We start from the raw sequence: 22331 nt of genomic DNA, 5'->3' as shown, positions 1-22331 counted from the left end.
ATTAAGACATGTAATGTTAATAACTTAATATCATGGATTTATAAGTATAGGCTATAGCAATGTAATAGTTTTGATGCGTGTGTTTTTAATTAAAGACTCATTTTTTCCTTGATACTCTTTTAATATCTTTTCCATCATAATAAATAATAAATAGTGAGAGATATTTTTGCAAATAATTTTTTAATGCAATGAGTAACTAATTACCAAACGATGCTAAGACAACTAGAGAATAAAATGAGAAGCTATATGAGTGACTTCCTAAATATTTTAACACAATTTATTTTTTAATTAAATAAAATTGTAATAAAAGTATCATCTGAAAATCGTAACACCCAAAGGTTATTATTACTAGGCACTAAAAACCCTGAGGTTTATTACTAGCCAAACCTGCGAAATTTTAGTCTCTTTTCCTTTCTCCGCCGCTCTAAAACGAACGGAAGAAAGTCGCCGTCACCAGCACCGGCAAATACAATCGCCGGCCACCGGTTCTGATATTCGTTCTCAGTCGAAGACTTTATTCCAGTAAAATCATATTCCCTCACTCTTTTTCTCTTTCTAATTTCTTGTTTTCTATTTATTGGGAAATAGTTTAGGTTTTTCATTGAAGTTGATAAATGTAACTGAACATGGTTTAATTTATTGATTGAATTGTTTTAGGTTTGTTGGAGTGATAGTGAAAGATGGGTTCTTTTAAGAGGAAGTCGCAAGAATTCTCCAATGAGGATGATATTCCTCCAAGTAAACAGCTAAAACAAAATGATTTACTTGGTGCGGATGAGCCAGTGACATGTCTGCATGATGTGTCATATCCAGAAGGGTATGTTCCCTCTGCTTCAACTTCTGGTTTGCCTCAACAAGATTCAAAACCTGCTAAAGAGTTCCCTTTTCCACTCGACCCTTTTCAATCTGAAGCAATCAACTGTATTAATAATGGCGAATCCGTCATGGTAAGTTAGTCTTATCCCAGAAGATAAATCAATCTATCAAAGCATCTTCTTGATGTTCTTAATATTAAACTGCTATTGGGGTCCCTGTATCATTACAGTAATAAATAATTTGTCTTTTATGGAAAATTGCAGTTTTATCAGTTCCTCTAAATTCCGCCATTATATTAAGTAGACCTTAGTTAGATAAGTTGTATACGTAACAGTGGTGTGACTGAATTGGAAGTTCTGTGCCTGTAGGTATCAGCACACACGTCAGCGGGAAAGACAGTTGTGGCATTATATGCAATTGCCTTGTCGTTGAAGAATAACCAGCGAGTAGTATATACTTCACCAATTAAGGCTCTTAGTAATCAGAAGTATAGAGAATTCAAAGAGGAGTTTTCAGATGTGGGTTTGATGACTGGAGATGTCACAATTGATCCAAATGCTTCTTGCCTGGTATGCCCACTTTGTGCGCAATGCTTTTGCCCTTAGCTTTTTCTTATCTGTCCTGGGTTTCAGTAGGCTAAGGTGTGTTTTGGTTTCAGGTAATGACTACAGAAATCTGGCGTAGTATGCAGTACAAAGGATCAGAGGTTACAAGGGAGGTGGCTTGGGTTATATTTGATGAGGTACACTACATGCGTGATAGAGAAAGAGGTGTGGTTTGGGAGGAAAGCATTGTTATGGCCCCAAAAAATTCTAACTTTGTCTTCCTCTCAGCCACGGTGCCCAATGCTAAAGAGTTTGCGGATTGGGTTGCAAAGGTAGTATCCTATACTCATCAAAATTGATCAGTATGCTTGATGCTAGAAACCATCTGATATGATCATGGATGTGACTTCCTACTTTATTATTTTTTTTTTTTTGATAACGTTAAAAGTACTTCCTACTTTATTATTAATGACCTTCATTGAAAGTTTTCTGGAGTTCTTGAGATGTATTTGAAAAGATATTTATTGATTGCCTTTGGTCTTTAAGAACTTGTTGTCATAATGCTGCTGCTTGAGTATGTGTGTGTGTGTGTCTATATATATATATATTGCAAAAAACCTTGCTTCCTTTATAAACTACTTCAGTCTTCACGAAGTAGCTAGGTTTTGCATGTCTTTAGATGTTGGAGATGATAGCATACACTAGTCTAGGATGATGCTTAGAGAGAGAATCCAAGCAAAGAGACTTGGACTAAAGATTGACATAGGGCTACAAAGCAATTATTTAGACCCAGCTGGATCACTGTTTTTCCTAATCCTTCACGCCTCTTTCCCTACCTTTTCAGGTATCCCATGTCTCATGAATTTCTCTCCTCTTTTGTGTGCATGTAAATAATTAGCTGTATCTACCAATTACTCTGGTTAGTCCAAACTAAGGCATCAAGTTATCCGCAATGGCAAACGATGAGGAGAGCTTTTATTACCAGAATATTTCACCACTTAGAAAGAGCAATCTTGAGTTATCCTTATTTTGCTGAGATTCTAATTTATGAAAGTTTAAACTATGTGGATCTTATGGTGGGATAATAATTTGGTTTGTCATGGTGCAGGTCCATCAGAAACCATGTCACATTGTTTATACAGACTATAGACCCACACCACTTCAGCATTATATATTTCCTTCTGGTGGTGATGGGTTATACTTGGTGGTTGATGATAAAGGGAAGTTTCGTGAGGATAGTTTTCAGAAAGCTTTGAATGCTCTTGTTCCAGCCAATGAAGGGGATAAAAAAAGAGAAAATAGCAAGTGGCAGAAGGGTCTGGTTGTTGGCAAATCTGGTGAGAATAGTGACATATTCAAGATGGTTAAAATGATTATCCAGCGGCAATACGATCCTGTAATATGCTTCAGCTTCAGCAAAAGAGAATGTGAATTTCTAGCAATGCAGGTACGTTTTCTGTGTATTTTGCTGAAGTGGATAATTCTTAGATGGTTGTATTGCTGTACTGTGATGTTGGCAAACCAGCGTTTCAATTTCCTGATTTCTTCACTATTATACCCCCTTTTCACCCGGTTCAGAAAGAAGAGGCCATGCCATCAAGCTTTGACATGACATTCCACACTGTATAAGTATATTTTTTTTCCATCCACTTTGAAACCTACTCTTTGTGTGAGAGTATATGGATTTTTTATCTGGTGGCACACGAGATGACGAGAACATTTAGATCTGTCTAAAAACACTGGTTCTTGGTTCATAGGCTAACTATTCTGCTTTTTGAAATTGGAATAGATGTCTAAAATGGATTTAAACAATGATGATGAGAAGGTGAATATTGAAACTATTTTCTGGAGTGCCATGGACATGTTGTCGGATGATGATAAAAAGCTGCCTCAGGTGAGCGTCTTATATTTATTTTTGATTAGACGTATAGCTGAGATTTATTTTGTGGTTACAGTGAAGCTCTGAATACTCTTCCTACTAAGTACAGTTTCTACTTTCTACCAGTATTCTCTTTCACCATATGTCCCCGGGATCAGGAGTTGCAGTTTGTTTTGTTATGGGAAAAGATTATTATTTCACATCTTAGATCTTTGGGTAGAGTAACTGATCTATTTGTAATTGCAGGTTTCAAATATGCTACCTCTATTGAAACGTGGAATTGGTGTGCATCATTCTGGTTTGCTCCCTATATTGAAAGAAGTGATTGAAATCCTGTTCCAAGAAGGGTTCATCAAGGTTGGAGAAAATATTTCTTTAATTGCTTCAAAGAATTATTTCTATGAGGAGAAGGATTTTATGTGACAACATGACTTCATTCACTCTAAGAAGAAGTTGATTAACTTTATGTTTGCTTTTAAAGATCTATTTGTTTTGTGTCCTGAAATTTTGCTGCAGTTGTGGAGTAGATGAGAATGCTCGAAATATGTGAACTTATTAATCCCCTAATAGAGTACTACTAGCTCAACTAAGTAATGATGCTTTGGTCGTTGAGGTGACCTTCGGTTTTGGTGAGGAAATTCTTGTTCGTACCACCAAATGTTGTGGTGGAGTAATAAGTACTCCACCATCCTTAACTAGAGATCTCGAGTTCTATCCCTGAGTATGGAGTCATCTTTGATTGGGGGTGCTTTAACCCCCCCCCCCCTCCCTCCCCAAAGTGGGACTTCCCTGTGCAAATTCTGATTGTTGGGCCCCAAAAATCGGGTACCGGATACTGTGTGGGACCATAAGTGGGGACAAATGCTCCTGTTTACGTGTCCAAGGCCAGCTTAGGCTCTACATACGGAATATGGCTTCTGCTATCATTCTACGAAGGTGCCAGTGGAACGCTTATGAAAGAATAGGTGCCAGAAGAATTTATATATTATCTCTTTTGTTTTTTTTCCTTCAGATTTGTTTACCTCATTTTTAAGTACTTCTGAAGTTATAGGATACACAAATTCTTACACATGCAAACTTTGCAGCTATCTATGCATAAATCATTAGGTATTTACTTTATAGCTCTGTAAGAGACTCTTCTAAGCTCAATCCTAATCATGTTGCATTATATGATTTTCTTGTAGTGTTTGTTTGCCACAGAGACTTTCAGTATAGGGTTGAACATGCCTGCAAAAACTGTTGTCTTTACAAATGTCCGTAAATTTGACGGAGACAAGTTTAGGTGGTTATCCAGTGGTGAGTATATTCAGATGAGTGGTCGTGCTGGCCGTCGGGGGATTGATGATCGTGGGATCTGCATCCTTATGGTTGATGAGAAACTTGAACCTTCTACAGCTAAATTCATGCTAAAAGGAAGCGCTGATGCATTAAACAGGTGCCAATTTTGAATTCTCATTTAAATCTAGACTCTCTTGAGTAAATTATCTTTCTTAGGAGGATCAGAAACATGTTCTCTTTTTTCCCATATTAAGATGTTTCAACGTACAGGAAAAAAGACAGAGACGGCAAATAGTGCATTGATGACTACTGTACTTCTGTTTGGCACTGCTGAAAAATGAATAATTGGTTAAATAAATGAGTATGGCCGTGTAGAGGGGCAAGCTCATTATCCTCCGAATTTTTAAGTGCGCACCACTAGCCCCCAAGATTTCTTGGTGACAAAAATAAAAATAAAATGGATCTCCCAAACCCAACCCAAAAAAAAACTTGTTTTATCATCGTATAGAACTTTCAACTTTGTATTTGACTTCTATTTTGTGTATATCAGTGCCTTCCATTTAAGCTATAACATGCTTTTAAATCAAATACGGTCTGAAGATGGTCATCCTGAAAATCTGCTGCGTAACTCATTTTATCAATTTCAAGCAGATCGTGCACTTCCTGATCTTGAGGTTTGTCGATTGACTCAACTCCCGGCTCTCTCTCTCTCTCTCTCTGAAATTCGTGTGAGATTTGCTTTTATTTTTCCTTAATTCTTGCCAGAAACAAGCAAAGATTCTTGAAGAGGAGAGAAACTCAATTGTTATTGAAGAAGAAGACAGCCTTGAGAGATATTATAATCTGCTAGAACAATATAAGAGCTTGAAGAGGGATGTACGTGGCATTGTTTTTTCTCCAAAATATTGCTTACCTTTCCTGCAGCCTGGTAGGCTTGTATGCATTGAGTGTACAAAGGTTGATGTTGACCCAAACTTCTCCCTCAGTGAAGAGGTCTCATGGGGAGTAATAGTTAATTTTGAAAGAGTGAAAGGGATTTCTGAAGGTGAGGATTTGATTCAGCATCAGTTGAGTTCTTTTGTTAGTTAGATTCCTTAACCTTTAGTTCAATGTTCATGTTCAGATGATGCAAACAAAAAACCGGAGGACGCGAACTATACAGTAGATGTACTCACGAGATGTATAGTGCAGAAGGATGAGGTTGGTAGAAAGACAATTAAAGTCGTTCGGTTGAAGGATGCTGGTGAACCAGCTGTTGTCTCTCTTCCTTTGTCCCAGGTAAGCTCCTTAGGCTTATTTGGCTACTAGAAAATCTGATAATGAGTATTAGATTTAGTAATTTAAGATGATGAATTGCGACAAGAGTCTTGAAACTGTACCAAGCCTTCGTGTGTGTTCTACTAGGATAACTTCAAACTTACACAACCAAGGTGTGGCCTAACAGTCAGTGAAATGGGATGAAACTGTGAAAAACTGAGGTTAAATCCTTGTAGAAAGGAGTAAGCTCAAGAACCACCATTAACAGACCCTGACAACTAGAAACAAGGTCGGGATTTGGTGGAGCACCTTCAGTTCTTGCACCTTTGGTTGAACTGTGAAAGGAAAGGATCCTTGGTGGAAAGGTTACTTTCACTTGGATGCTCTTGGCTTTTTTTCTGCATGTGAATGCTTTGATTTTCATAGATTTTGAAGATCTTTTCTCATCTTTTCATATGTTGCATGTATCTTCTATCTGGTAGGTCATGAAAGAAAATATAGAAATGGTCGATGACATACATTTAGGTCTTTTACATTGACAATCATGCAACTTAAATGTATGCTTGTTGTTCTGCTTGTGTGGCTTAGCTAACGTGTTCCCTGCTATAAACTATTAATTGACAGATTGATAGTTTGAGCAGTGTCCGTCTTGTGATACCAAAGGATCTTTTGCCTTCAGAAGTTCGAGAAAATACACTAAAGAAGGTTTCTGAAGTTCTCAATAGATTTTCAAAAGAGGGCATGCCTCTCTTACACCCAGAAGATGACATGAAGGTCAGACGCAGTCTATGTCTCTTTCTCTCTCTCTCTCTCTCTCTCTCTCTCTCTCTCTCTCTCATTTGCTAATATTAGCTTGATGTTCATTCTATGCATGTTCTGCAGGTTCAAAGTAGCTCGTACAGGAAGGCTTCGAGTAGGATAGAGGCTCTTGAGAGTCTGTTTGAAGAGTATGAGATAGCAAAGTCTCCCCTTATAAAAGAGAAGCTTAAGGTTTTGCATAAGAAGAAAGAACTTACCAGCAAAATCAAATCAATCAAGAGAACATTGCGTACTTCAACTGTCTTAGCTTTCAAAGATGAACTTAAAGCACGGAAAAGAGCTCTTAGAAGACTTGGGTAAATTTACTTGTCTATCTCACCGACCTCGTATTGTTTATACTGATTGGCTCTGTTTCTACTTTGAAGCTGTGCTTTGTTGGCTATTGCATCTGTCAAAATTAGAGGAGTATACATGCTGTTAATATTGTTATTTCTCTTATATCTTGCTGCCATCTTTCCATTGTTGAACTGTTTTATCTTTTCTTTCTTTTTTCTCTTCTACTTCAGAATTATATTTCCATTTTGCTGTGCCCTTTCTAAGGTGTAGTAACATTCAAAATGTTTCTAGTGTTATATTAAGCCCGTCACCTCCTGAATAATTACTGTAATTCTGATCCTTGGTGGGTGTATTTGACTGACAATGTCGAAAATGGGCTCAATAAGTAGCCTTCTTTGAAGAGAGAACCATGGGGAGAAACGATGTTATCCTATTTCTATGTGGTAAAAAGAAATGTTTTGTTTCTGCAACGCTTTGGTCCCTCTGTTTGGTATCATACTTGCTTCTTCATCATGTTCTCCGTTCTCTCGGTTTCTTGCTCTGGGATTCGTCTGTTCTTTATGACTTAGCTATTTTTGTGGATTGCATGGAAATGCTTACAAGGTTGGGGGTTATGCAGATACATCAAGGATGATGTTGTGTTGCAGAAAGGAAAAGTAGCCAGCGAAATCAGCAGTGCAGATGAGTTGACCTTGACTGAATTGATGTTGAATGGGACCTTCAGAAATATTAAAGTGGAGGATATGGTCTCTCTTCTCTCTTGTTTTGTTTGGCAAGAAAAGCTTCAGGATGCTCAAAAGCCCCGGGAAGAGCTTGGGTTGCTCTTTGCACAATTACAGGATACAGCTCGGCAAGTGGCAAAAGTTCAGCTCGAGAGCAAGGTATGTGTCATCTGAATGATTGTGCTGATAAAGCTTTGATAGTTGTGGTATAGAATACCATAGCAGAATGAACACGGTTTTCTGTGTTATTATCTTTCAGTTTTTCGGGTTCAATTGAGCACATATGTACATCCACACTACTTTGAATTTGTAAATCAGTTCAATTGAATTGAGAAACTAATCAACGAAGACCCTCCATATTCCACAACCAAAGATCAACTATTGTTGTTCTGTCTAGTATAGATTTCCTGTATACCTTTCTGTCTTACTCTGTTTTGCTTTCAATAGGTCCAAATAGATGTTGAGAACTTCGTGAGTTCTTTCCGACCTGATATCATGGAGGCCGTCTATGCTTGGGCTAAAGGATCTAAGTTTTATGAGATTATGGAAATGACTCCGGTGTTTGAAGGCAGTTTAATCAGGGCTATCAGGAGATTGGAGGAAGTTCTTCAGCAGCTAATACAAGCTGCAAAATCCATTGGGGATATCGTGCTTGAGGCAAAATTTGAAGAGGCTGTTACCAAGATCAAGAGGGATATTGTCTTTGCTGCATCTCTATATTTGTAGATACATAATTGAAGCATTTCTGCCAATGCTCCAGTTACAAAGGTTAGGTTAGATGGGTGTGGTTGCCACTAAATTATGTTAATTTGTTGTATGGTAGCTCATTATTTATATTTTATCTAAAATAAACAAATTAACTATGTCACTTTACATCTTCCTTTTGTTTCAATATCTACTGGAGCTAAATACACTACATTTCTGACATTTATATTTGAGAAATCTTGCTATGAGACATGACAATATTCACCTTCATAAATAAGAAAACAACCTTACCATCCATATATTTATACAACTGTTTTATTACTTGCTATAAATATATAAAGTATGTTACCAAGAATACTGAGAGTTTCCAGATAGAGGCATAAACAATGACAGCTTACTTCAGTTCTCGAATATGGAAGCAAGGAAAGAAGCAACGGAACAAATGAGCTCCAAAATTGATCACACATCCAAAAGCTCCAGCACCTCTCTCTGTTCTAGCTTCTGCGATTACAGGTACGCCGTACACTTGATTCTGAACCATATACTGTTGAGGCAAAGTATTATCCGATGGTGTTGGTTTTGGTTGATTGATTTCACCAACATTATCAATGTGCTGAGAGTTAGTACTACCATGAGTTTGTCTTGAACTGTCTGCTGTTGAACCTGAACCTGAACCTTGCTCTGTTGTGAAAATTGAGTCATCATATGGCTGCACGTACTCGAACCAAGGTGGCAAAGGTGGTGCTGACGGCTGAACTGGGTAATTGTAAGGGCAGTGGTAATAGCAAGGGAGGAGCGGTGGTGGCGGGGATGGTGGTCGGTCAAGGAGAGGAACTCTCTTTTTCTTCTTCTTTTTTGACCAGAACTTGAGCTTCTTCATGGCTTTTGTCAATTTCATAGGCTTAGAGGGTGTGCCAACGATGATTTTTGTATAATGTGTTATAACCAAAGTGGGCTGTTATCCGTTTTAAAAAGAAAATGAAATGATATACATAAACAACTTTTTTTTTCCAAATTTTATGACCGTTACCCTTTTCGCCAACCTAGCTCCACCAACTTTTTTAAAATACTAGCAAAATGTTATAGGACTAATCTTGGATTATTTTGCTCACTTCGAAGCTTGTGATTTAGAGTGAATATACATTTTTAATTTTAAAATGTCATTATGACTTTAATAAACTACTTCCTTCGTTTCAGAAAGGATGTTCTAGTTTGACTTGGAACGTAAAGAAAAGAAAGAAGATTTTTTAATCTATTGATTTTAAATTAAAGTTATGTCAAATATATCAAAATGCCCTTTAATCTTGTGGTTCGAAACATGTCGAGTGGAAAAAATAAAGTTAAAATGTTGCCAAAAAAGGAAAGAGGTCATTTTTTTTAAACAGACTAAAAAGAAAATAGGGTCATTCTTTTTTAAACGGAGGGAGTATCTCTTTACTCCTTCAACCCAACCAAAAAAACTAAATTCCTCATCAGTCATAGTTGTGATGATTGAATAGGAAAGTGATCGAGATTTTTCAAAAAAAAAATAGGGTTAAGCTAATTTTTCACATTTTTATTAAAAAAATCAATTATAAGATTTTCATTTTTCTTCAAATTCAGTTAATATAGATCTGCATATTTAGCCGATGAGATATTCATTTTTCTTCAAATTCAGTTAATATAGATCTGCATATTTAGCCGATGAGAGATTCATTTTTCTATTGAAGGATATAGTTAAAGACGAGTAGGCAAGGCGTTAGGCTAGTGCAAAGTGGGCTACATAAACGAGGACAGATTACATGATTTTGTACTGGTCAGTTTTGAGCTGTAGAGTGACGATCGCTCCATCTCTTACGAAGGGACACGGAGGGTTGTCTAATAAAGGGTACTCTCTTCTCTGATGTGCGCTATATTATTGTGTTAGCTGCTCTAAATCACAAAGTTAAAAAAGAATATATTTGTTCTTTTCCCTTTAAATTGAAATTCAACAACTTAAAACAAAGATTAGATACTGGCAAATTGACGAAAATTGCCTGATTAGTCTACATTCTACAATAAACAATTTTTGCCTCACTAAAATAGAGAAAGCATGTCGATAGATCATACAATTGAGATATTAAATATAACACCAAAGCAAATAAAATGTAAATTAATTCAATATTCAACAATTAATGCAAAAAAGTAATAACATAACGATGATTATCACAAAAATTGAAATAAAATCATAGAAACAACAACCAAAAATACTGTCATGGTTATAGTGATCCCCATTGATTTTCCAGCAGAATTTGATGCACCTAAAACCAAGAACACAAATTCCAAATAAGTAGATAAATTATTTTATTCGTATATTTACGATTGAAACATGTTTTAATTCGAGTAATCGATACCTTTAAGACATCCCATATAATTAACAGGCTGTCCACATTTAGCAGGTAACATTTGTGCCTCATTAACATCAATTCCAGCTTGTTCTGCTGCTTTACTCCCTTTAATACTTACCATTTGACATAAACATTCTGGCATTTTTCTAATTACTTCTTTTAATGGATTACAACAACTTTGTGGTGGATCACCTTTTGCTTCATTTAAATAATTCATACATGGGAGTAACTTGCTCATACATGATGATGAATCCCTAGTTTGACTCATGCCTTCTTGCAACATTACTCCAAAAAACAATACTGTCATCATTAAATATTTCATCTCCATTAATTTTTCGATACGATTTTGAATTTGTTTTTTTTTTTCTTTGATATTCTTGGTTACATGTTGTCATGTTTATATACTTTATTTTTGATTTGGATGTATATGCATTGTTGGAGTTGTTGATCTAACAATGTGTTGTCTTAAGGGTTTTGACTTTTGGAATATAGTTAAGATAAGTTGAGCTACTTTTAGTTTTATACATTTTCTTTAATTAGTTTACCATTAAAAATTGGTAAATTTGTCTAGAAGATTTAGTTTGACTCACATACACATAAACTATTATGGCTTATTGACATCTACATACTACTCTAAAGAGTAATCTTATTATAGATTAAAATTTTACAAACTTTATAATTTTAAAAAAGTGTTTTGAAGAAGATATTTTATTTTTATTTTTGGAAAAGCGATAATCTCTTTACTCAAGAAATGCATGTGATCATTATTTCTGGGCAAAATTAAATAACATTGAGATTAAGTGAAAATACGGTTGATCCTTAGTATTGAATGAGGAGGAAAGGTTAATTACATAACACTCGAAGAACTAAAAATAAGAAGATATTCAACAATCATAAAAAAGAATGAATAATAAATTTAATGTTTACCCGCTAAAAATGGATATCTCAGTTGGTTTGGAGGGTGGTTAACTGATTATCCACACGGGTGACTCGGGATCAATCTGCCTTGAAATGTCTTCTAAGTGAGTCTGTCTCATGGGGCTTGCCTAGTGCGGTTTACATCCCTTGTATGGTTTGCAGGCTATTAAGAGTGGGGAGGGGATTATCCAATACGCACAAAGTGTTCACCCGAAGGATAGAGGGTGTGGCAGAGGTCGTAGGCGGCGGGTTATTTGGGGTTTAAAAAAAAGAGAAAATTACGCAGATAAGCAAACTTATACTATTTAAATACTCGTCATAGCTATAGTTTGCTATAATTATCACTCGCGACTAACATTATACATTAATTACGTGGGCTGACTTCGAGCTTGCATAACTAGTCATGTTTGTATATGTATAATTCGCCAGGATATACAAATAAATATGTATAATATACAATATTTTAGCCTATATACATATAAAATTCACCTCTCTGCCCTCTCTCGCTCGAATCTCTCCTTCCTCTCTCGATCTCTCTTGCCTCTCTCCTCCCTCTCCCAATCTCGCTTGTCATTTATACAAATGTATATGTATAATATACAGTTATATACAATTACATACATATAAAATTTACCTCTCTCCCACTCTCTGCCCTCTCTCGCTCGCCTCTCTCCTCCAAATAACATGTAACTACAATTTGTAATTATCAAACTAAAGTTATGGAAAATAATTAATTATTTTTAACTGGTTATATGTGAAAGTTTTCCAAAAAAATGTATTTGGGCCGAACAAGAATAGTGGGTGTACTACATAGGAAAAATTACATAAATTAATACATTTTAAAAAATAATTACAGATTTTAGTGATACTTTTTGTTTATTACCATTTATAGCAATACTGTGATAAATCTGTAATATGTATTAAAATTGTATTATAAATGAATTAAAAGCGATCAAGTGAAAAAAAATATTGTTGCTATAAATGGTAAATATTTTATTATTATAGCACATTTATGTAAGTTTCCCTACTACATATGATAGACTAGATCCATTGGGCCTCAGAAAGGAAGCCCATAACGAATCAGCCAATCACAAGCTTTAATTTGCTTGAGTAATGAATTTACCTGAATGCCCCCAGCAGTCACTTTCATCATTTTTGGGACCAAAATTTTCAATTATTTAATGTCGTAATTATTTGTCGTTTTGTCTCTTAATTTTCTTACTTTTGTTTGATTTGTTTCTCTTTCTGTTGTTTTTGTCCCTTTTATTTCTCTGTGTTGCACGTGGGACGAATTGTGTGTTCTGTTCTCTTCATTTTAGTTTTTGTCTAATTTTTTTTTTTTTTGTCCCTTCCGTTTTTATTCGACTATTATTATTTTGATGGACGTCTATTTATTACGATTCTTCAATAAATAGTTATGGATCAAGGTTACTAAGCAAAGGCCCATTCTTTGTTGACTGAGGTTACAAATTGTATGGCCCAAATCCAATCATGGGTTCAACTGTTCAATTAAGGAGCCTAAGATGCATCTTTTTAGATTTTTGAGACGGCATATTGTGCGTCGTTTATGGATTGATATGAATTTTAATAATTTTATTTTACCATAGATTATGTATATATTTTTAAAAATCTACTAAATATTTGTCTCTTAATCCAGATACTATTATATATATTAACTTGAAATTGTAGTAGAAACTTATAAATTCTAGATTACGAATTCATCTCCAATTTCAAAGGATAAAGTATAAAGTTAAATTATTTATTTGTAAAAATACTTTTTTAATCATATTAAAAGGCTTTTAAGCTATAACTCATTATTCTAAGAATATATATCTAATCATTCAAGAATAGAGATGGTAAACTTTCAACATTTCACGTCATAATTCGAGCCCACACTTTATTATGGTTACTAATAACACCTCAAAACTTTGTACCCATTACATGTTTATAAATTGTATTGACCAAATTATGACTATAAATCAACGTAACTTATAAAAAAATAAATTATACGTGCCACTTCATCACACCATATGTCATCTCCTTTTTTTTCCTCCTTTGTCCCCAAAACATGTTTAACAAAATAATGTATTGACGCGGAAACCATAAAAAAAACTTTGACTTTATCAGAAGAATCTTAATGGCATGTAATTCCTTTTAGAATAGTATTTTGTCTAAATTTCTACTTCCTCCATTTGTTTTATTTTTCATTTCTTTTATAAGAAAAAAAAGTTTTCTTCTTTGTATATATATTTTATCTTAATATTTTGAAACGTGTAATTTTAAATTTGTCATGAAAGATGTTATTTTTTTGTATGAATGATTGATTGGTTTATTAGTGAAGTGCACAAACCGGGGCCGACATCTAGTCTTCCTTGTTTTCTTATTTTTGGAAGTTGCAGGGTTGGTGAGATGTGACTTGTAATACTCTCAATATTTCCTATAATCTTCTTCTTTAATTCTTTTTTTTCCCCTCAAATTATATGTCATTTTCATCACTCTCTTGTTTTTATCTACCATGTGGTAAACGATATCTTATTACGAATTAGTCAATGTTCAGTTACAACAACCCATATATCTAAAACTAAAATAGTGTAGCCCTATTTGACTTGATACAAAGGTTTTTAAAATGTAGGGTGTCAATAAATTTTATATGACGTAAAACAAAAGTGTCACATAAATTGAAATCTGATACAAGTCAAATCGTCATTATTTCATGTAAGATTGACTGAGTTTATAGTAACGTAACAAATAATACATAAGTTGAAAGAAAATGGGAGGTAAACAGTAAGAACCAAAATCAATAACTGCGTATGTGTCTTAGTTACTAATCGAAAAAAGTAAAAGAATATTTGACCATGATCCTTGCAAATACTACCTTTTACTAAATATCTAAAACCGCGTTTATGTAAAGTAGAAGAGATGTGAAAAAAGAAAATGTGAGGACATTGATCAATCATGAATAAATACTATTTGCATAAATCATGAAAAAGATGCCTAAATTACAAATGATAATGTAATTGCAAAGGCTAATATTTTTTTTTATATAAAATATATATATACACATAAGCCATCTTTGTCATAACATGACTTTATATTTAAACAAAAATAGAAAAAGATAAAAGAAATGCAACAGAAAGTATCTCTCCACATCTCCCATTAGAGATGGGTGCAGACAAACTTTTTTCTGAGGTCCAAACAAGCAAAGCATCATAAGATTCTCCTTTTGTTGACGAAATCATAACTACAATAAGATAATACTAAGATGGAGAATCCTATCTGTTATATGGCATCACTCTCCTCAGAAAATACATTAAAAATCAAAAGCCGATCCTTTTTTTTGTCTTGCCAGCCATCCATAACTGACCACCCATACCAGTATGGGCTCTAATTTGCATCATCACTTACATTTCCCCAAAAAAACCAAGACTATTGACTCATGTCAGATCCATTCTTTCCCCACTCCTCTACACATTATGGGTATATCAAGTACCTGGACCCACCTTCCTATGCTTTTTCATCGTTGCCAACAGTTGCACCATCTGAAACTGGTTTCACGTCCACAACAGGAAGTTTGATCTTTGGTGAAAGTTTTTTCGCTTCCTCAGCTGTGTAGACGTAAATTTTTCTAACCATGCTGCAGAATTCACTGTACCACATTTCCGTTACACCAAAACAATCAAAAGTCAGTAGGACATAACATACTACATCTCGGAAGTAAATATGAAATACAACTGATGATGCTGATTAGTGATCCACATTACTCGGAACCTATCTATATGCAAGGAATATTGAATGTTTAAGCACAAAATGTAACGCAAAATAGAACAATGAAAACATAACTAAGGTTGTCAGACTTACTGCCATGGGTCATCTCCAACCATCATCATGTCGTCCTCGTCATCTGTGTAGACTACCTGCCATTTCTTGGTTGATCCACGAAGTTCACCTTCAATCTCGAACATCACCTCCAATTTCTTAAGCAGATCTTCATAACTATCTAATCTTGTGAGATCAACTGCCCTCCCAACTGCCTTCCCTTGCATATGCACCTAAGGAGAATACAAAGAAGCTCAATCAAACAATGAACTCCAATTTGGCAAAACAAGGGCACCACAATCATTTACTTGTGAAAGAGAGAATTCCGAACAGAACAAAAAATAGACTAAAGGTTAGGTGTACCTTAGTGCAACTCCGGATTTGTTTGCTTTGAGACTCGTGGGTAGACCTCAGAGATGACTTTTCAGGTTCACAACTTACTGAAGGAATTGGATTTGATGGTTCTGAGTTTCGGTCAGAATCAACATTTAAAGATGGAGCTGGCTGATCCTCCACTACAGCACTTGGCATAGCAACCGATGAGGATTCGTCTATGGTTGGGCAATCCAGCAACTCAATACCAAATAACCTACATCCATTAGCTGGTCTCTTTTCACTAGCAGGTGCAACAGACTCAGTACATGTCTCTGATTGACTTGACCAGTACATTGTTTTGGTAGAAAGAGGCATGGAACCATTCTCACCATAACCCAGGCCCTTTGCAGCAGAAGAAAGTTTTGGTGAAGGATAGAGATCTCGCCCACGAGATGGATCACAGTATGAGAATGATGAAGGAGAATCTACAGGAGACTTCCACATTCCTACAAAATGGGAGTTGCAAATGAGAATGTGTGTACATTACAAGTAATGATCATACAGCACATGAGAAGCATTCCAGACCTAAAGCAGGAAGTTCTTGCACTGGCGACGGTAAAACTGACGGTCGAGCACGCTTATTTCTTTGAGGAGGCTGGGTGTTTGTAGGTGTTGCAGCGACAAGTGGTTCCATATCCCATGGAGAAACCCTATCTGGACGCAAAATTGATGATGGTTCATCCCAGTGTACCTGAACAAATCAAATGCACAACAACAGTTTATTAGCTATTGTCAACAAGATAATGTGGCAAAGAAAATGGAAAGTAAAAACAAGGTTATAGGAAAAGATGACAACTTTATTTGCAAAATTCTACAATCCCTAATAAACCACATTGTAGTAATATCTAAGTAGATGTCGCAGAACACAATGACATCACATTAAGAGCACCAAATACTTAAAAACTAGACAGGTTGCTCTCCATTCTATCAAGGGCACATAAACAAAAACGTAAAATGTCGTTTAACAGGCAGCAGTACAAAACAAAGTGGGCTGAGAGCAGTAAATTTCACAACCTCTGAACAGCATCCAACAACAAAAAAAAGATCATAGAGAGGGCTAAGATGATCATTAACAGCAAGCTTGAATGGCCACTTGTACAAATTAAAAAACAAAAATGTACCTTCAAAGATCTCCATTCAGAATCAGGCCATCTAGATGACGGGTTATCACCAACACCAACAATTGTTCCACTAAACCTATAAAACAGACGAAGTAGCCAAGGGTTAATTGAGTTTTAGCCCTTTATAGTCCTCTTTTAAATAATTTGAGCTGAATGTCATACAGATCTCTAAGACCTGAAAGTTATTATATTCTGAAGATTTACCTTCTTTCGGGAACTTCCTCACCCTCAAATCTCATTTTAAACCTCATCCCAACAGAGAGCTTGTGATTTCGTGCTTCAAGATATTTGTTCACACTGACAATGAATTCTGACTGACTAGTCCTGGAAATCAGCAGTTTTAGAACAGTTAAATCCACATGGCAAGTGTAAGAATCTAGATTCAGAAGAAAGAAAATATTCAAAAGATTGGCAAGACAATAAGAATAAAGTATCAGAACATGCACACAGAAACAGAAAAACTGGATAATGTTACTCCAGTCCCTTAAAATCTTAAAAATTAATCACTAGTAGTGCTAGCTAATAGTAAAGAACCTGCAAAACAAAAAATTCAAATTTCCTATACCACAGAGCTTGTATAGAACTAGAGAAACTTAGTGCTCACTGTACAATTAATTACTACACGTAATTTTTGTTGTTGCCAACTCTCAATGAAATCAGAGCATCATTACCATTGGTAGAACAGAACCCAACAATATTGACATAAAAAGATAGGAAGCTTCATCCTATAAAGTAGAGATAAATTCCCATGTTGGAAAGGGAAAAAGAAACTACCTAGGCTTATAGAACACAGAGAAGAGGGTCCCAGTCACGATGGCATGAGATGCAGTTGCAAGAACACCCAGATGCATACTGTGACTTGAAATCACAGAAGATGGCATATTATTTAGCTGTCTCATGAGTCTCCTAACACCAACTCGAAGCTCCCCACTGTCTCCCCTGCAGAAATAAAGAAATGATGGAAGGGTTATGAAAGAGAATTTTTATAAATATACACTTCCAGTAAAATATGGCTGGATATGTTACTCATAAACTTGCCTGAGAAAGATGAAAGCATCACCAGCAACCAACTTCTTTGCACTGACAAAGACACTCCACCCAGTTGTTAGCAAGTGTCGCCTAGGTTGACCTGATCGTGAAGTCAAAATTAATTTTGAGAACTAAACAGAAGATTATACGTAATGACGAAACCACGGAAAAAAATTAGATAAATAACCTCGAAAAATGTGGCGAAAGTGCCATTCATTGCCATGTAGATCACTGGCAACCAATTCCTGCCATGGTGGTTGCTGTGACATATCCTGAAATATGTAGCAAAAATTAATGAGATGAATTAATGGATAGGGGTAGAGGAGTTCAGAAGGGTGAAGCCAAGACAAGGCATAATTATGAAATACAAGCTTACCAGTGGAGGCAAACATTCATCTGCATGCCTTCGGAGAACAGAAAACCCACCATGGGTGCTAGTATCAGATGCAGTAAGAGTTTTGCAAAACGAATGGACAGTGCACTTTTCAGGTTCAGGGGGAGGGGGATCAGGGCTTGTGATCTCGCCTTGCTAAAACCATAGAAGACAAAAGGAAAATGCAGGATGTTATTGAAAAAATGTATGTCTTGGAAGTGTCATATGATCAAAACCTCAAAGATTTAAAGGGTGGCACTCACATCTTGTTCAGGAAGCAAAGTTATCTGTGCATACACCTCATCTGTCTCTGACTCAGCCTAAAATTAAAAATGGTACTTATAACCATAATTCAACCACATGAAGGGGGAATTAAAAATAATATTATTTTAAAAAAAATATGGCACTTACACGAAGTTGAACATTCATCACTTTGCATAAAATTTTAGCTGGCAAATTGAAGGAAGGAAGGTGTTGGTCTACTCCCTGGTGTGTCGACGCTTCAAGCTGGAAAGAGATAGCAATCATTACGAATCATAATGAGAGAGAAAGAGAGTATGAAACATCACACTATGATTGAGGTTTCATATATCTTCCACGTTTACACGAGAAGATTAAGAAATGCACATAAGACCTGAAAAGATAAAAGAGGAGGGAAGAAAAATGTAAATTAAAAGATACCTGTTCCATGTGACCCTGTGGGAAATAATAAACTCTTTCCCCTTCACGGGGAACTGTTACGAGAGGTCCAGCGCAGGCATGCCAAAGTTCCTTGTATAATGCATTATTTGCAGACGCCCCTACAGAAAGATCAAACAATTATATTTTTCACTTTTACGAGTAACACAATTACAATTATTGGGCTAGGCAGAGCAGACGCACGAGAATTGGCTACTACCATACAAATGCTATACAAGAGCAATAGATGTCAATGTATTAAGGGAGACACGCATAGGAGAGTGTTATGTGCATATTATAAATACATGACTAAGTAAAATAACCAAATGAAGAACTTGAAAGAAAGCCGGAGTGAGGACTAATTCAACAGAACTTGCATATAATTGGTTCATGGCAGATGAGTAAGATAAATAGGAATAAGGAGAACCAACATTGTAAAAGCTCCAATCAAAAGCAAATAATGGGAAAAAGAGAGCATTTACAGCCTACAGGTACATCATACTACATGAACATAATATCTATAATTAAGCATGAACTACTAGTTTATTATAGATTATAAATATAAAAGTATTGGAATTGAAAGAAGAAATAACTCAAACCTGGATGTGTCCCACCACCGAAATGATTTGCAGCAACGTGTGCCATAAGAAAATCAATTTGAAGTCACCAACTCTTAAGTGATTATCTGCGTCTTCAGAAGAGTATACCTCTCAATGAATTCCCGGCAAAATTAACTAGATCCAACTGACAAAACCCACAAGAATCAGAATACACCAAGTAATAGCGAACCAATGCAGATGTGAACTTTAAAGACTCAAAATCTCTAACTGTTCTTGCTCTTCTTTCAACAAATCTCAACAGAAGCACAAAATTTATCACCCCCTCTCAAATAATCTGCATAACTTAAAAAATTGGGCACAAACGCCTGCTAGAGCCCCTTTTACAGTAAAAGGTGAGAGCAACCAAATTGAAAAATACAGAGGCATAACTTAAAGCCTTAATTAGATCCCAAAATGGAGATTCTAAAGTTCAACACAGCTGAAAACACACACAAAAGATGAAAAAAAATCAAACAATTTGCATTCAAAAACATGGAAACCGATTACAGATCGAAACACTTTAAGACAACTCGTAGATCTAACCCAAACTCTGTCAGCTAAAATTTATATATCCATCGATAAACCACCAACCATATGGAAATTCACAACTTTCTATATATAAAAGCAGCGATTATTTCTATATAAAACTAGAAGAAAAATCAAACAAAAAAAGGAACAAAATCAGAATTCAAAAACAAACCAAAAAGATTACCTTAAGTATTCACCCGGATTTCGCTATATCTCATCATAATCAACGTATATAACATTCATTTTCTATGTACAAAAACAACAGAGAATCCAAAAAATTAAACTAAACTCTTTCAAAGCAGCAAGCTCGAAGATTGAATTGACCGACTAGCTGAACAACTGAAGAGATGAAATTAGGGTTTTTGTGTTCTTGAGAAAGAGAGAGTAAAGCTATAGAGGAAAGAGAGAGAAAATGGTGATGGTGTTTGCCTGGTTGAAGCCGACAGTACTCCTTTTGTTTCTCTCTCTACAAATATTCATGTATCTCTATATGTATACACATTTTTTTCTTTTATTTCTTTTTTCCTTTTTTTTCCTTTTTCTTTTTGGGTTTATATGTTGGACTGTGTGGAGCAATGGTGTCAACTGTCAAGCAAGTAGACTTTGAACAGCCAAAATACGCATTGGACTTGGAGAAATAATTATAAAAAATCAAAAATAAAGACTAATTTAATTAGGAGAAAAAATTAAATTACTACAACAGCCTAACAAAATCCACAATAAATGAATAACTTTATTTTATTTAATAGTAATAATAAATTTAACTAACTAGTATGAACATTATTACTGTAATTTTAACATTATAAATTTTGTTACAGATTGAGTATAGGATAGTGAGTTTGTTTACCAGCAATTTTAGCTTGCTAGCTAAGAAGCAAAAATATTAAATTTTACTATGTTTGAACTATTTATCATGTATTCGATTAATTAATTAGAGATTTACTTTTTATTATCATCACAATAATACCAAATAAGTCTATCAAATTAAGATGTATATAGTGTGAATGGAAATGTTTATGCTACCATAGAATTAGTGTAAAATTTATGAATTTAGTAATTATAGTTCAATTTTCATATTTGTCTTTTAAAAAATGACAAAATATAAACAAAAATTACTAATTTAAACTATAGTAATATAAAACAATTAAATTCTGAATTCATAAGCTCACTTTTTAAGGAAAAAATGTAGGCTAAAGGTAATTAAAATTAGCTTTATGTAAAATCATACAGAATAAAATAAAATTTGTTATTAATAAGGATATTTATATAAAAATGAATTTTTAAACTAGACAGAAAATTTATTTGATTGGTATTGATAAATGTATAAATGAAGTCAAAAGAGTGGATTCATTTGTACTCATAATTAGATCCGATCTTTAGTAGGGGGTGGGTAGATGAAAGAATAATAATAGAGGGAAGAGTAAATAAATAAATATTTTTTCTTCTACCAATAATATTTATCGTACTAAAAATAGTTATTTTATACATAATATTAATTTAATTTAAAAAATTAAAAGATAATTATATTTTTTGTGTTTTTTTATCTTTATTATTAAATATTATCATTTAACATATTTTTTTGAAATACTCAATTTAATTAAAATTAAAAAATATAAATAATATAGTGCACAATTATTATTGAACGGAACGAGTGAATAAATAATAAATGTAATACCTAATAATAAATAAAGAAGAAACATAGAAGAAAAGCGTGCCCCGAAACGCCAACAGGTTTCCCGTCCAGTGTCCACGCGCGTTAAAGCTAACTCTATTGGGAATTGCACGATTTTTTTAATTATTTCTTTTCTTGTAGTATTAATTACTTTAATTAATTAATTTTGTATTTAATTGAAATTTAAATTAAACAGATAAGAAGTGCTTTTAATTTTTTAATTGATTAATTATGTGGGTGTGTTTCATTATTGATGATAGCTGAGTGGGATTTGACATTAATGTCCACATATTTTCTACTTTAATGACATCTCAATCCCTTCATTTATTGTCCCTTTCTTCTCCTCATTGGTCATTTGCACATTTCAATATGAGATGCAATCGCCTACAAGCTTATCCATCTTGATTAAATCTACAACCGAGCAATATTTGTTTGTTTTTTTAACACATGTATTATACTGTAATATAAAACCAAGGGAAAATACGTTTACTCTAATATTTGGGCAAATACATAAATCGTATGTAAGTTATACCATCTGTTAATTCATATTGATGAATTT

The 22331-nt window shown here is 34.7% G+C and overlaps 4 protein-coding genes across 4 annotated transcripts; 1 reads left to right on the top strand and 3 right to left on the bottom strand.

Moving 5' to 3' along the window:
• Nucleotides 1–361: 361 nt before the first annotated feature.
• Nucleotides 362–8505, top strand: LOC107007221 (DExH-box ATP-dependent RNA helicase DExH9). The gene is made up of 15 exons (XM_015205748.2): nt 362–522; nt 658–947; nt 1185–1385; nt 1475–1693; nt 2470–2808; nt 3151–3255; nt 3487–3597; nt 4425–4675; nt 5069–5192; nt 5284–5563; nt 5642–5796; nt 6400–6549; nt 6658–6890; nt 7490–7751; nt 8040–8505. Exons 2-15 carry the CDS (start codon nt 681–683, stop codon nt 8316–8318), a joined length of 2976 nt encoding a protein of 991 aa, XP_015061234.1. The 5' UTR covers nt 362–522; nt 658–680; the 3' UTR covers nt 8319–8505.
• A 39-nt stretch (nt 8506–8544) lies between these two features.
• On the bottom strand, nt 8545–9268 carry LOC107025782. Its single transcript, XM_015226530.2, has one exon. It carries the CDS (start codon nt 9193–9195, stop codon nt 8692–8694), a length of 504 nt encoding a protein of 167 aa, XP_015082016.2. The 5' UTR covers nt 9196–9268; the 3' UTR covers nt 8545–8691.
• A 1034-nt stretch (nt 9269–10302) lies between these two features.
• Nucleotides 10303–11027, bottom strand: LOC107030288 (lipid transfer-like protein VAS). Its single transcript, XM_015231622.2, has 2 exons — nt 10670–11027; nt 10303–10576 (listed from the first exon to the last, which is right to left on the bottom strand). Exons 1-2 carry the CDS (start codon nt 10989–10991, stop codon nt 10482–10484), a joined length of 417 nt encoding a protein of 138 aa, XP_015087108.1. The 5' UTR covers nt 10992–11027; the 3' UTR covers nt 10303–10481.
• A 3568-nt stretch (nt 11028–14595) lies between these two features.
• LOC107006169 (auxin response factor 1) lies at nt 14596–20590 on the bottom strand. The gene is made up of 15 exons (XM_015204794.2): nt 20285–20590; nt 19573–19717; nt 18977–19095; nt 18707–18802; nt 18559–18615; nt 18299–18451; nt 18110–18194; nt 17932–18022; nt 17668–17832; nt 17098–17217; nt 16894–16969; nt 16298–16463; nt 15761–16218; nt 15440–15630; nt 14596–15227 (listed from the first exon to the last, which is right to left on the bottom strand). The coding sequence occupies exons 2-15, from the start codon at nt 19616–19618 to the stop codon at nt 15086–15088; spliced, it is 1965 nt and encodes a 654-aa protein (XP_015060280.1). The 5' UTR covers nt 19619–19717; nt 20285–20590; the 3' UTR covers nt 14596–15085.
• Between the last annotated feature and the right edge of the window lie 1741 nt (nt 20591–22331).

This window comes from Solanum pennellii, chromosome 1 (assembly GCF_001406875.1).
Source record: "Solanum pennellii chromosome 1, SPENNV200".
NCBI lineage: Eukaryota > Viridiplantae > Streptophyta > Magnoliopsida > Solanales > Solanaceae > Solanum > Solanum pennellii.
The sequence above is the reverse complement of the archived record's forward strand: the minus strand, read 5'-3'. Positions and strand labels throughout refer to the sequence as shown.